The sequence below is a fragment of the Panthera leo genome, chromosome A3, assembly GCF_018350215.1.
Source record: "Panthera leo isolate Ple1 chromosome A3, P.leo_Ple1_pat1.1, whole genome shotgun sequence".
Taxonomy (NCBI): domain Eukaryota; kingdom Metazoa; phylum Chordata; class Mammalia; order Carnivora; family Felidae; genus Panthera; species Panthera leo.
Genome location: NC_056681.1, coordinates 49,694,701 through 49,709,392, shown reverse-complemented (window position 1 = coordinate 49,709,392; position 14,692 = coordinate 49,694,701). Strand labels below are relative to the sequence as shown.

Genomic DNA, 14,692 nt, shown 5'->3' with positions numbered 1-14,692 from the left:
GCCAGTTCATGACTTACCCAGACTGCTGCCTCATACCAGTCTGAGTTTGGGGCAACTTCCTGCCTTAACCTCGCCCAACGCAGCTTCTGGCTTAAGTCATGTTCCTAGTCATCTGACATGCTGGTAAACACTGGGACAGGACAGGACACCCAATACCCTTGGGGATCTCAGTTGCTCTGAGGTGGTCACCAGATGCTAGTGTGAGTATGGACAGTCTGGTGCTCCAGGGAAATTCAGATTCCTGGGCCCCAAACCACACCGGAGCCAGCTTCTCTGGGAACTGCATTTTTGACAAGTTCCCAGATGAGTCCGAGGCAGGGCATCCAGCCCACATGCTGATAAACCATTGTCTCTAAGTGGAAGAGATCCCAAGAGCTCTGACGTGAGCAAGGAGAACCATGCAGTGAATGGCCAGGGCCCTCTGCCCAGCATACCTCCAGGCTGCCGGGCGAATTGGAAGATGTGCACACGGGTGCCAGTGCTTCCTGCGTCAAACATGATGCCATAGAAAACCTCATGACCATGTGTAGCTGTCCCCAGAGGACTATGAGCCTGCTGGCCCCTCCGGGCCCCAGACGCTACCTCAGTGATGCTGAAGAAGGCCTGGGTGGCGGAGGCCCAGTGCCACTTGATATAGGCGACATAGATGAACAGGCAAATGAACAGCCCCAGAGGGTAAGCCACTTTTGTCATCTTCAGGTTCCCATTATTTGGTATTTTTCTCATGTCTCTATCTGCTGAGGACTGTGCTGAAGCTGTTGGTGAAAAGGGAGGGAAAGCAGGAAAAACACGTTAGCAAGCTTCCAGGGCGAGTCAGACAAACATTTGCGCTTGGAGACAAAACATTCAGCCAGAAACTGGTCTGCATTTTTCTGCCTGGAATGAGAAGCTTCATTTGGTCTTCAAAGAGCTTCTAGAAGGTATGAGCCCACTTTATAGAAGAGAAGAGGGGGCGCCTGGGTGGCTCAGTCGGTTGGGCGGCCAACTTTGGCTCAGGTCATGATCTCGCAGCTCGTGAGTTCGAGCCCTGCATCGGGCTCTGCGCTGACAGCCTGGAGCCTGCTTCAGATTTTATGTCTCCTCCCTCTGCCCCTCCCCTACCCACACTCTGTCTCTCTCTCAAAAATAAATAAACATTAAAAAAATTTTTAAAAAAGAAGAGAAGAGAAACTGAGGCTAGTTATATGTATATATACATATATATATAAAGTCTTTTATATATAGAAAGACTATAGTCTTTATAAGACTAGATAATCTGTTCGAGGTGGGAGGTCTTGCTGAGGCTGACTCGGGGCACAGATCCACAGCTGCCAGCTCTAAGGCAAGTGCTGTTCCAGACGAGTGGCTTTTGGATTTATGGGCACTTTAAAAAGCCAGATGTAAATGGTATCCCCAAACCTCTCAGGGTACAGGAACATGTGTCCAATCCATTCTTTCAGTTCTCGCTTCCTCTTCTATATAGGTGTTCACTTCTCAGAAGGCTTAAAGTCCCATCCTTTGGGGACTACAAAGAGCCCCAGCCACGTCTGAGAAATGCAGCTCATCTTCCTGGAAGTTTCACAGGAGATGTCTCATTTTACTCAGGCAGAATACTCCACCAAGGAGGAAATAATGCCTATGTGCTTTCCAAGCCTATGAAATCCTACCCGAGCAGCAAAAGAAACTAACTCCGCGCCACTGTCTTTGGTTCAATACCCCTCAGCCCCTCAAATAAAGCATTCATTCAAGCTTTCTTAGCAGCTTCTGGTATAAGACACCATGTGGGAACCTGAGGCTTCAAAGAATAAGAAGCAGGGTGCTTGATTCTCAGGGCTCCCTACCCTTGGGGAATGTCCACCTGTCTGTCCATCCCTCACTCTGTAAGTTGTAAATGGAGTGGACTCTCCTAGGAGTAAGGAGACAGGGAAGTACAAAGCTGAAAGCAGGACATGGGTTTATACTCTGCCCATAGCAGCATGTGACTGTGGGCAAGTTAACCTTCATGAGGGCTGGTCTCCTCATCTGTAAGGGGGAAAGCTGCTTCGTGATGCTGTTTGGGGATACAATGAGATGTGTGATGTGCTCAGAAGAGGACACAGAGAATGTGCCAGCCCATATTCAATGCTGGCTTTATAGCAGGGTAGTGGGAGGTAACACCCCCCTTGGAACCAGGGACAGTGACAGGCAGGAGTGCTGGAAGATAGTGTGACTGCACTCTCTGGGAAGGAGAAAAGCAGGGGCCAGAGTTAAAAGTGCAGGGGGCAAGCCTGTGGTGGTCTTCACACCAACCTTGAGGTTGTCTGGGCAGAGGAGAAATGGAATGAAAGTGGCCCTTGGGGTGGTGGGGAAGGGAGTCCAGGACTTCTGTGGCCACTCCTTTCCAGGATCTAGCCCTGCAGCTAAACCTGGATGCCCTCAGATCCAAGAGCGCTGCCCAAACCTTTGGATGTCTCTGTGCTCCTGCTCAGGGGGACACCAGTGGCCCACCACCCAAGCTTAGGCAGGGAGCAGGACAAATCACACTTCCCTGAGCATCTGCTGTGCACAGGGCTGAGGGAAAGTCTATGTTGGCAGGACCAAGGAGCAAGCCTCCTCCCCACCCCTGTTCCTGCCTAACTTTGAGCCTCTCTTGGGTCTCACTTGGGAGCTTCTTACTGCTCTAAGGATCATGGTGCACACCCTGGATCCTCACCAGCCTTTGTAGCTTTCTCTCATCCTCTCTTGCCTTTGCTCATAGTGCTCTGAGAACCTAGTGCCTCCTTCTGTCCCTAGAACTCAGCTCCTCTCTGCCTCAGTCCCTTTGCACACACTGTTACCAGTTCCCAGAATGCTCGTGCAACAACCCAGTCAACCTTGTTCTCATCCCCAAGCCTCAGCTGAAATGTTATTGTCCCCACCATCCCTGACCACCCTCAACTTGAAAGATCCTCACCCCCATTATGCTCTCTCTGTACTCCCTGCCCCCTCTGGCCTGGTACCCCCATAATCTGTAACAATGCCAGGATCTGTGGGATTAATTCCTGAAGGTCCATGTCACCCTCTAGGCCATGAGCTTCAAGGTCAGGAACTTATCCTGGTTGTGCCACTGCAGCTCAGTTGAGAACACAGGTCCCTATCTAGAAGGGTGGAGTATGCGCCTCTATCCCTGTCTACCTCCCACACTGTCACCAGACACACAAGAGTCCCTATTTTGGGGTGCCTAGGTGGCTCAGTCAGTTAAGCATCTGACTTTGGCTCAGGTCATGATCTCACAGTTTGTGAGTTCAAGCCCCACATCGGGCTCTCTGCAGTCAGTACAAATCCTGCTTCAGATCTTCTGTCTCCCTCTCTCATGTATATGTGTTCTCTCTCTCTGAAAAATAAACACTTAAAAAAAATAAAAAGAGTCCCTGTTTCAAATCCTTTAATGAGGAGAGGAACATCAGCAAGACAGTAGAATAGGGAGCTCTAGGCCCTTGCTCCCCCACAGAAATATTAGAAAAAAATTGGGACTGGCTGTAATATTTTATAGGCACTCTGAAAAACAGTCAAAGATCCATAGATTTCTACAAGCAAATGCTGAATCAAGAAATCACATTCAGAATGTTCGTTAAGTTCAGTGGTGTTTACTCATCCTTGCCCCCACCCCTCTCTGCACAGTGCAGTCTAAAGGAAGCAGCAGCTCAGTGTCTACCTATCTCCTTCCTTCAAACTGGAGGGATCAGAGCAACATTCTAACCTATCTTCAGGCTGCCCAAGAGACAGGTCTCTGTTTTGCCTGACTTGGAGCTCAGAGCTCCAATGGGGGAAAACCGTGGAACGCAGCTATGGGTACTTCTTATGAAAGTCACGGGGTGACTGCAGAACCACACATGCTTGGGGCAAGAGGCCAGGTTTGTGTGTGTGTGTCTGTGTGTGTGTGTGTGTGTGTGTGTGTGTGTGTGTAAGAAACAAGAGAACATTGAACACCTAAGAAGGAGTGTGGATGGAACCGTTTAAGAAATTAAGACATTTAAGGGCGCCTGGGTGGCTCAGTCGGTTGAGTGCCGACTTCGGCTCAGGTCACGATCTCGCGGTCCGTGAGTTCGAGCCCCGCATCGGGCCCCTGTGCTGACAGCTCAGAGCCCGGAGCCTGTTTCAGATTCTGTGTCTCCCTCTCTCTGACCCTCCCCCATTCATGCTCTGTCTCTCTCTGTCTCAAAAATAAATAAACGTTAAAAAAAAAAAAATTAAAAAAAAAAAAAAAGAAATTAAGACATTTAAAAGCAACCATAACATATGGGAGAATTGAAACTAACACACACACAGGCCCAGGTAACAATCCTGAGAGGACCTTAAGCCTTTGCCCTGGACTGACTCGAAGGCTCAGACACATTCTGTTAATTAGTGAAGATCTTTCATGGCACAGAACCAGTCTGCAAAGCCTCAGAGAGGTGGCTATTTTCTTAAATGCTCCACTTTTCAACAATAGAAATCACAAGGCATACCAAGATACAGGAAAATTTGGCCCATTCAAAGGAAGAAAAGGTGGCAGAAACTGTCTCTGAAGAAACATAGGCATTGGATATACCAGATAAAGACTTAAAACAACTGTCTTACATATGGTGAAACACAAGAACTGAAAGAAATATGGAATGTGACATATGACAACAAAATGGGAATATCAATGAAGAAATAGAAATTATAAAAAGCAACCAAATTGTGGGGCTAAATATATTGAAAAATTCACAAGAGGGGTTTAACAGCAAATTTGAGCAGGCAGAAGAACCAGTGAACTTGAACATGGACATTAAACTTATTGAATCAGAGGAGCAAAAGAAAAAAAGACATAAGAAAAGTGAACAGAGCCCAAGGGATTTATGGGACACCACAAGGGACCAACAGGCACATTTCAGGAGCCCCGGAAGAAAACACAGAGAGAAGGACAGAAATAATGGCTGAACTCCAAGGAGGATAAACCCAGAGACTCATGCTGAGATACACTGTAATCACACCACTGAAAGCCAGAAAATAAAAGAAGGAATCTTGAAAGCAGCAAGAGAAAAGCAATCCATCATGTACAAAGAATCCTTAAATAATAAGATTATCAGCCCATTTCTCAACAGAAACTTTGGAGATCAGAAAGCAGCGGGATGATATATTCAAACTGCTGAAAGAAAAATCTGTCAGCTGAGAATTTCATATTGAGTAAAACTGTCCTTCAAAAATGAAGGTGAAATTAAGACATTCCCAGATAAATGAAAGCTGAGGGAGTTCTTTGCCAGCAGACCTGCCCTACAACAAATGCTAAAGGTTGACATGCAAGGACGCCAAACAGTAACAGAAATCCATAAGAAAATATAAAGATCTCCAAAGAAGTTAAATACGTGGACAAACACAACAACCAGTATTAGTGTATATTTGGTTTGTAACTCCACTTTTTATTTTCTTCAGCATTAAAAAAAACAAATGCTGAGGGGTATGTGGGTGGCTCAGTTGGTTAAGCATCTGACTTCAGCTCAGGTCATGATCTCACAGGTTTTGAGTTCAGGCCTCTCATTGGGCTTCGTGCTGACAGCGTGGAGCCTGCTTGGGATTCTCTCTCTCTGCCCCTCCCCAACTTGCACTCTCTCTATCTCAAAATAAATAAAAGTAAAACAAAGCAAAACAAATGCTGTGACATCAAAAACAAATTAGGAAGATATATGATATAAAGGAGAAGAGTTAACATATGTAATTCAAGCTAAACTGGGATAAATTTTAGAATACACTTATAATTTCAGGATGTTATATGTAATCTCTGTGGTAATCACCAAGAAAATATCTAGAAAATATATATAAAAGGAAATGAGAAGGGAATAAATACTGTCCTTAGAAAAGAATCAATTACACCCAAAGGAAAGCAATAATGGAGGAAATGAGGGACAAAAAAAGCTATAAGACCTACACAAAATAAAATGGCAAAAGTAGTCCTTCCCTGTCAGTACTTTAATTTTTAAATTTTTTAAAATGTTTATTTAGTTTTGAGAGAGAAGAGACAGAGCATGTGGGAGGAAGAGGCAGAGACAGAGGGACACACAGAATCCAAAGCGGGCTCCATGCTCTGAGCTGTCGGCACAGAGCCTGACAGAGGGCTCGAACTCACGGACCGTGAGATCATGACCTGAGCTGAAGTGGGACACTTAACCAACTGAGCCACCCAGGCACACCTCCCCGTCAGTACTTTAAATGTAAACGGATTAAACTTTCCAACCAAGATACATAGAGTAGCTGAATGGATAAAAAAACAAGATCCAACCATATCATTCTACAAGAGACTTACTTTAGATCTAAGGGCATATACAGACTGAAAGTAAAAGAATGAAAAGGATTCCATGAAAAGAGTAACCAAAACAGAGTAGAAGTGGCTATACTAACATTAGACAAAACAGACTTTGAATCAAAAACTGTCAGAAAAAATAAAAACATACAATGATAAAAGGGTCAAGTCTCCACTAACATAACAATTATAAACATATACAACAGAGCTCTTAAATATATGAAACAAACAGAACTGAAAGGAGAAATAGTTGTACAATAATAGTAGGAGAATTCAATATCCCACTTTCAATAAAGGATAGAAAAACCAGACAGAAGATCAATAAAGAAATAGGGAACTTGAACAACACTAAAGACCACCTGGACCTGAGAGGCACATACAGACCACCCAACAACAGCAGAATCCACATTCTTCTCAAGTGCACATGGAACATCCTCCAGGACAGACAAGATGAGAAGCTACAAAACATGTCTTAATGTATTTTAAAAGATCACAATCAAAGTATATTTTCTGATTACAGTGGAATGAAACTAGAAATCAATAGAAGAAGGAAAGCTGGAAAACTAAACACCACACTCTTAACTAATGTGTCAAAAAAGAAATCAAAAAGGAAATCAGAAAATACCTTCTGACAGGTGAAAATTAAAACACAACATACCAAACCTTTGGAATGCAGTGAAAGCAGTACCAAGAAGGAATTTTATAGCTGTAAATGCTTACATTATAAGAAAGATTGCAAACCAACAACCTAACTTTACACCTTAAGGAACTAGAAAAAGAACAAATTAAACACAAAACTAGAAGGAAGGAAACAATAAAAATTAAAGCAGGATAAGCAGAAGATAGAAAAACAGAGAAAAATCCATGAAGCCAAGAAAAATCCATGAATCCAATTCTTTGAAAAGATCACCATAACTGAACCTTTAGCTATACTGACTAAGGAATAAAGAGAGAAGATTCAAATTATAACTAAAATCAGAAATTAAGGGAACATTACTACTGATTTTACAGAATGAAAATGATTATAAGAGTTTTATGTTCAACTGTATACCAATAATTGGATAACCTACATGAAATCAATAAATTCCTAGAAACACAACCTACCAAGATGAATTATGAAGAAATAGAAAATCTGAAGACCTATAACTAGTAAGGAGATTGAATCAGTAATCAAAAATCTCCCAACAAAGAAAACTCCTGGACCAAATGACTAGTGATCTGGTCACTACTAATTTTACCAAACATTTTAAGAAGAATCCCAAAATCTTCCCCCAAATTGAAGAAAAGGAACGTTTTAACTCATTCAATAAGGCCAGCATTACCCTAATACCAAAGCCACTATAAGACAAAGACACTACAAGAAAATACAGACCAGCATTCCTTATGAATAGTGATGCAAAAATCCTCAACAAATAGCAGCAAACTGAATTCAACCACACAGCAAAAGGACCAACTGGGATTTATTCCTAGAATGCCAGAATGGTTCAAGATTTAAAACCCATCAAGGCAAATATATCATATTAACAGAATAAAGGGGAAAAATCCATATGATCATCTCAATCAATGCAGAAAAAACATTTAATAAAATCCAACACTTTTTAATAATAAAAATAACCAGCAAACAGGAATAGAAGAAAATACTTCAACATAATAAAGGCCATATATACAAACCCAACAACTAACATCAGACTCAATAGTGGAAGACTGAAAACTTTTACTTTAAAATCAGAAACAAGAAAGGATGTCTGTTTTCAACACTTCCATTCAACATAACATTGGAAGTTTTAGCCAGACCAATCAGGAAAGTAAAAGAAATAAAAGGCATCCAAAGTGGGAAGAAGAAATAAAATTATCTGTTCATAGATTACATGATCTTACATGTAAAAAACCCTAAAGATTCCACAAGGAAGGAAAATAACTGTTAGAACTAATAAATTCAAGGTTACAGGACACAATATCAACACATAAAAATCAGTTGTTTCTATACACTATAATGAACAATCTGAAAAGAAAATTAAGAAAATAATTCTATTTACAATAGCATCAAAGGAATAAGATACTGAAGAATAAAATTAACCACCAAGGTGTACCTGGGGTGGCTCAGTTGGCTGAGCATCTGACTCTTGATTTTGGCTCAGGTCATGATCCCAGGGTCATGGGATCAAGCCCTGCATCGGGCTGTGTTGAGCATGGACCCTGCTTGGGATTTACTCTCTCTCTGCCCCTCTCTCCTGCTCACACATGCTCTCTTTCTCAAAATAAACAAACAAATAAATAAAAATTTAAAAAAGAAAAAAGTTAACCAAGGAGGTGAAAGACTTGTACCCTGAACACTACAGAACATAGCTGAAAGAAAACTGAGTCAAATAAATAGTAAGATAACCCGTGTTCATGGACTGTAAGACTTAATATTGTTAAGATATCAATACTATCTGTAATGGTCCACAGGTTCAATGCAATTCCTATCAAAATCCTAATGACTTTTTTGCAGAGACAGAAAAAAATAAATCCTAAAATTCATAAGGAATCTCAAGGGACCCCAAATCACAAAACAATCTTGAAAAAGAACTAATTGGATGCCTTATACTTCCTGATTTCAAAACATACTACAAAGCCACAGTAATTATTTTTATTTTTATTTTATTTATTTATTTATTTTTTTAATTTTTTAATATATGAAATTTACTGTCAAATTGGTTTCCATACAACACCCAGTGCTTATCCCAAAAGGTGCCCTCCTCAATACCCATCACCCACCCTGCCCTCCCTCCCACCCCCCATCAACCCTCAGTTTGTTCTCAGTTTTTAACAGTCTCTATGCTTTGGCTCTCTCCCACTCTAACCTCTTTTTTTTTTTTTTTTTTTTTTCCTTTCCCTCCCCCATGGGTTTCTGTTATGTTTCTCAGGATCCACATAAGAGTGAAACCATATGGTATCTGTCTTTCTCTGTATGAAAGCCACAGTAATTAAAAGCTTGTGGTAGTGGGACACATAGACCAACAGAACAGAAAATCCAGAGATAAACCCTTACATACATGGTAAAATGATCTTTGATAAGGGTATCGAGACCATTCATGGGGGAAAGGATAGTCTCTTTAAGAAATGGTACTGGGAAAACTGGATATACACACACAAAAGACTGAAGTTGGATCCTTTCTTTATACCATATACAGAAATTAATTCAAAATGGATTAAAGACCTAACTATAAAACCTAAAACTATAAAACTCCCAGAAGAGGGGAGCGTAGGTGGCTCAGTTGGTTGAGTGTTTTGTTTTGCTTTTTTAAAAAGATCTTATTTCTCTTGTCTTTTCTCCACATCTCTACAAAATCTACCCAAGATGTTTACTGCCACTCTAAACCCTGGCAGCTAGAGGCTTCTCTCTTGGGCTCTTCGGTGCTCTACACATTTCCCCTCCTTGAGTAAGCGGTATGTGGAGCTATTCATTTGTGCCTTTCTTCCTTCTGGTTAGAGTGCCTCTCTAGAAGCAAGGACCAGCCCACTCATTCCCAACCCCAACACAAGGCCAGAGCCCACAGCCAGTAAGCCAATACTTGCTGGTAAAGGAGGCTAGATGATGGCTTAGCAATTCTCTGGTAGTCAGGGAAAGATGGAGCCATCAACAGGGCTTCATGACCCAGATGATGGCCACCAACAGAAGCAGGCTGTTTGGGAAGGGGCTGTTTGGGCAGGAGACAATAGTGACCAGGTTTTCTACAAGTTTGAAATTACAGCAGGGCATGGGTCAGAAATGGAACTGACCCTTGTGAGAGAGCAGGTTTGGGGCTGTGACCTGGGGAACCATCTGCACTGAGATGTTAGCTAAGATTAGGAATGAAGAAATCAATTACAGAGAGAAGATCCAGCAACAATCAAGGCTGAGATGTGACCTGGGGAATGCCCATCCCCAGGCAGCCAGTGTTCACCCTACACCCTACCCTCTCACAGGCTTCCTTTCGTTAGGTTACTGTAACCCAGAGTTTTCCATTGCTAAGAGATGATTAAACAAAAAAGTATTTATAAAGAAAGCTCTAAAGCAACTATTTCTAAGGATGAACAGTAAGGACACAAAAGTAATACTAACATCTTCCAACTCTGATGGTGCTTTTTATAAGACTCTTTCTTGCCTTTCTTTCTCTCTCTTTCTTTCTGTACACTCTCTCTCCTCTTTTGCAACCAGAAGGCTGGCACCACATTTGCCTGTCTGAGCCACACGGGTAGAAGACCCTTTTTCATAATCACATTTTATCATGTCCTGTGTTAGTCTACGAACCATGTCCTACATGATCAGATTAACAGGTGGAATACCAAATTTTGAGGCAAAGGTTGCTCTTTATTACATTTGTCTACCCATTAAAAAAATACACTTTACATATGCTATATCCTGTTACCAGAGGCCTACAAGGCTGGCACTTATACTACATAACATATGACTTACATAACTTATTGCCATATGACAGCACCAAGGCCCAGAAAATGTTTGAAAACAGACTTGCCTGGAATCACAGAGCTGGCACGTGGTGAGGCACAGACCAGACTTTCTGGCTTCTGTCTCCAAATCAAATGTGCTCCATCACTTCACTTACCCTATTAATGTAAGACTCTACTTTAGACAACAAAAAAATACTCACATGGAATTACACATCATCATTAAAGTTACACACCAAGAAGTTTGGCATGACATAAACAGAGTCCAAATAGAAAATAACATTTAGGAAGCATAGAGCCAGGAACAGCCTGGCCCACAGGAACCTCCACATCCTGGAGACCCAAACTTAAAAGCCAGTTTCACTCCACTGGGTTAAGATGTTTGTTCAGTGATACTAGTACTATGAGACAACCTTTGGAGGGGAAAATTGCATTTCCATGGGCACCACTAACACCATAAGTGTAAATGTGTTGATCAGGCCCTCCCTAGAAGGAAAACAATTCACTTTAGCTTTGTCCTTTAAAGGAAGAGTCTAGAACAAGGCTATAAGGAAGGTAAGCCAGGTGGGGAATAAAGAGTAGGCTGGGAGTAGGGTGGGGCAGGATCTAAGGTGTGCAAAGGCAAAAAGAGGTTTGGCTTAGCATATCTTGCTTCCAGCTGACTCCAGCTGGGGGCTACCTTCCATCAGAGGGAGGGTGGGGTCACAGAGCAGAATTTGGGTGTGGAGCAATGGTGCCCGAGACAAGTGCCTGGCCATCCATTGGCTAGTGTTCTAGAAGCTAGGGAAGGTAGCTGAGCTTCTGGAAATACAAGCTCATCTGATTTGGATCAGTGGCCCCACAATATGTCGGCCAGTTTCATCAAGGTTTTCAGTTAAAATACACAAAAGGGCCATGTATGCAAATGACTGTCACATATGCTAAAAACCTATCCAAAATTAAATGACATTAACAAACCACTACTTATTCTCCTGGTAGGTTTAAATGGATTTTTCTCCCCTTCTCTGAAAAAAAAAGCATACATACATGAGTCAGCCCTGTTAACATCACCCGGTGTTTCCTTTTCACAAGACAGAGTGGGAGGGGAGGTTCTTCCAGATCTCTTTACATGGTTGTCCACCTCTCTGGTTTGTCATATGAGGTTCCACAAGGGAGAGAGACACACACCTTATTAGCCAACTGATGCTTATAAGGGTGGGGGGGAGACAGAAACAGTTTCTGGATTTGTATCACTATGCTTTTCTCCCCCATGAACCTTGTTAATATGTTGGTGACAGCAACACAAGAACCTCCCCCAGACAAACCCTAATCCCTCCATCCATCATGAGTTTTGCACAGTACGTCAGAAGGTCCTTGTAATCACAGTTGATATCCACCTATCCCCAAGCAACCTCCTTCCTAGAAGTTTCAGTTTCCTTCACTGGGTGGCTATGGGTTAGGACCTCCATGGCATCCTGAAGGATGTAGGATATGTGGCATGATATGCATGATTCTGGAATACAAGTGTCTGGAGAGACAACTGAAACTACCCAGGCACTTCTGGGTGACTGATTCCTTTGGGTGGATGCCCAGGATATGGGGTCTGTGCCCACATCATCTACAAAACAATTCAGGCTTTTCCCCAACCCTTAAAACCATTCTATGGCTTCTAACTTAAGATAAAAAACACCCTTCCTTCCATGGTCCCTGCCCATCTCTCCCTTCTCTTCTACCTTCCTGATGCTTCAAGGCTTTCCTCTGAAGGAAGTCCAGCTTGGTGTCCAGCTCTATCCACCTCTGGCCTCTCTCTTTCTCTCTCTCTCTCTCTCTCTCTCTCTCTCTCTCTCTCTCTGGTAGCCTGGAGCACTCCTGGCTCATGCCTCAGCTCAGGCAGAACCGACTGACCACCCTATGAGGTCTATTCCTGGTCACTACAGCAATGCCAGAGTTTATTGTCCTCACATCCGCAGTACTGTCAGAATGGCATGATCTTGCCCGTTACCTGGGCTTCCCACCTGGGCTGTGAGGCCCAGAAGGGAATTGGGCCTGCCAGTCCTTCCCCTCCTGGATCTCCTGCATCTGGCACAGCTCTGGGAACCGGTCAGCAAATGCTGCTGAATGAATGAATGTAGCAGGGCTCCAGCTTCCTGGGGGCAGAGACCCCTACTATTCGGCCCACCCAGTTTCCAGAACACGAATCGCTCCCCTCACGGGTCAGCGGAGCCCAGAGTTCAAGGAAGACTAATGGAACCAGGACGTTAAGGCAGCAGGAGGTTAAAGCCGGGTGCCAATGACCCTGATGTCGCCTGCAAGCACTGCCGCTAAAGCCCGAGGAGCTGGCAGGCGCGTGGGTCTGGACCCCTCCTCCACTCCGCGCCCCCGCTACGGGCGGCCCACGTGCAGACCCCCGGGTCCGGCAAACTCCGCCGGCCCCACACGCGTCCCCGCCCCCCCCCCCCGCTCTCCCCCCCGCACTTACCCTGTAGGGTCCCCTCTTCACCACGGAGGGAGGTTCCCTTTCGCGGAAGCTGGCGGGCTACCCAGGAAGCGTCCGACTCTCCTCTCCTACCGGCGTTACCAGGGCCACCACCCACAGGCCAAGAGCCGGCGGATCCTGGGAGCCTAGGCCCCGCCTACGTGCACGTCATGTCTTTGGCGGAGCATAGCAGAACGTTGCGGATCCAGCGCGCAGGAGCGGCGTGTGGGCGGGGCTTAGCTGGATCCCCTGAGCGGTGTGGCCGTATTTTCCGCCTGGGTAGGTCTTTGTGGTTCCCTGCTGGAGGCGGTTCGGGTAGTGTTGGACTTGAATGAGGTCTCGGCCTGTCTGGCCTCCACCGCCCAAGTGCGTCCTTCACGGGCCGTGTTCGGCTCCTGCCCTGTCTTATAGGGGTTCCTCTGTGCAGTAGAGCCGGCCACGGTGCTGGCCAAAGAATTACCACCGCAACCTCACAACCTTGACCTTAACTAGCCTGTGGAAGTTTTGAATTTTCCTTGGGTCCTTTCATAGCTAAAGTCCCCTCTCTTTTTTTTAAGATAATATGTGATGGAAAATGCAACAGAATAGACAGCACGATAAATCTCCTATTCTTGCCCCCCATTTTCTTTCTTTCTTTTTTGTTCTAAGCATTTTATTTTTATTTAATTAATTTATTTTTAAAAAATTTACATCCAAGTTAGTTAGCATATAGTGCAACAATGATTTCAGGAGTAGATTCCTTAGTGCCCCCTACCCATTTAGCCCATCCCCCCTCCCACAACCCCTCCAGTAACCCTGCTTGTTTCCCATATTTAAGAGTCTCTTATGGTTTTGTCCTCCTCCCTGTTTTTATATTATTTTTGCTTCCCTTATGTTCATCTGTTTTGTATCTTAAAGTCCTCTTCTGAGTGAAGTCCTATGATTTTTGTCTTTCTCGGACTAATTTCACTTAGCATAATACCCTCTAGTTCCATCCACATAGTTGCAAATGGCAAGATTTCATTCTTTTTGATTGCTGAGTAATACTCCATTTGTGTGAGACACACACACACACACACACACACACACACACACACACATTCCACATCTTTATCCATTCATCCATCGATGGACATTTGGGCTCTTTCCATACTTTGGCTATTGTTGACAGTGCTGCTATAAACATTGGGGTGCATGTGCCCCTTCAAAACAGCATACCTGTATCCCTTGGATAAATACCTACTAGTGCAATTGCTGGGTCCTAGGGTAGTTGTATTTTTAGTTTTTTGAGGAACTTCCATACTGTGTTCCAGAGTGGCTGCACCAGTTTGCATTCCCACCAGCAGTGCAAAAGAGATCCTTTCTCTTGCCAACATCTGTTGTTGCCTAAGTTGTTAATGTTAGCCATTCTGACAGGTGTGAGGCGGTATCTCACTGTGGTTTTGATTTGCATTTCCCTCATGATGAGTGATTTGCAGCATTTTTTCATGGGTCAGTTGGCCATCTGGATGTCTTTGGAGAGGTTTCTATCCATGTCTTTTGCCCATTTCTTCACTGGATTATTTGTTTTTGGG

General features: G+C 43.7%; 1 protein-coding gene across 3 annotated transcripts in view; it reads right to left on the bottom strand.

The window, feature by feature from the left end:
* Positions 1 to 13,275, bottom strand: part of ENTPD6 (ectonucleoside triphosphate diphosphohydrolase 6) — a 41,205-nt gene extending 27,930 nt beyond the window's left edge. For all 3 annotated transcript variants that reach the window (XM_042931793.1, XM_042931795.1, XM_042931796.1), the window contains exons 1-3: positions 13,143 to 13,275; positions 10,753 to 10,843; positions 435 to 755 (exon numbers count right to left, since the gene is read on the bottom strand). In XM_042931793.1, the coding sequence (XP_042787727.1) occupies positions 435 to 726 (292 nt within the window). In that variant the 5' untranslated portion in view covers positions 727 to 755; positions 10,753 to 10,843; positions 13,143 to 13,275. The remainder of the gene's footprint in view (positions 1 to 434; positions 756 to 10,752; positions 10,844 to 13,142) is intronic.
* Between the last annotated feature and the right edge of the window lie 1,417 nt (positions 13,276 to 14,692).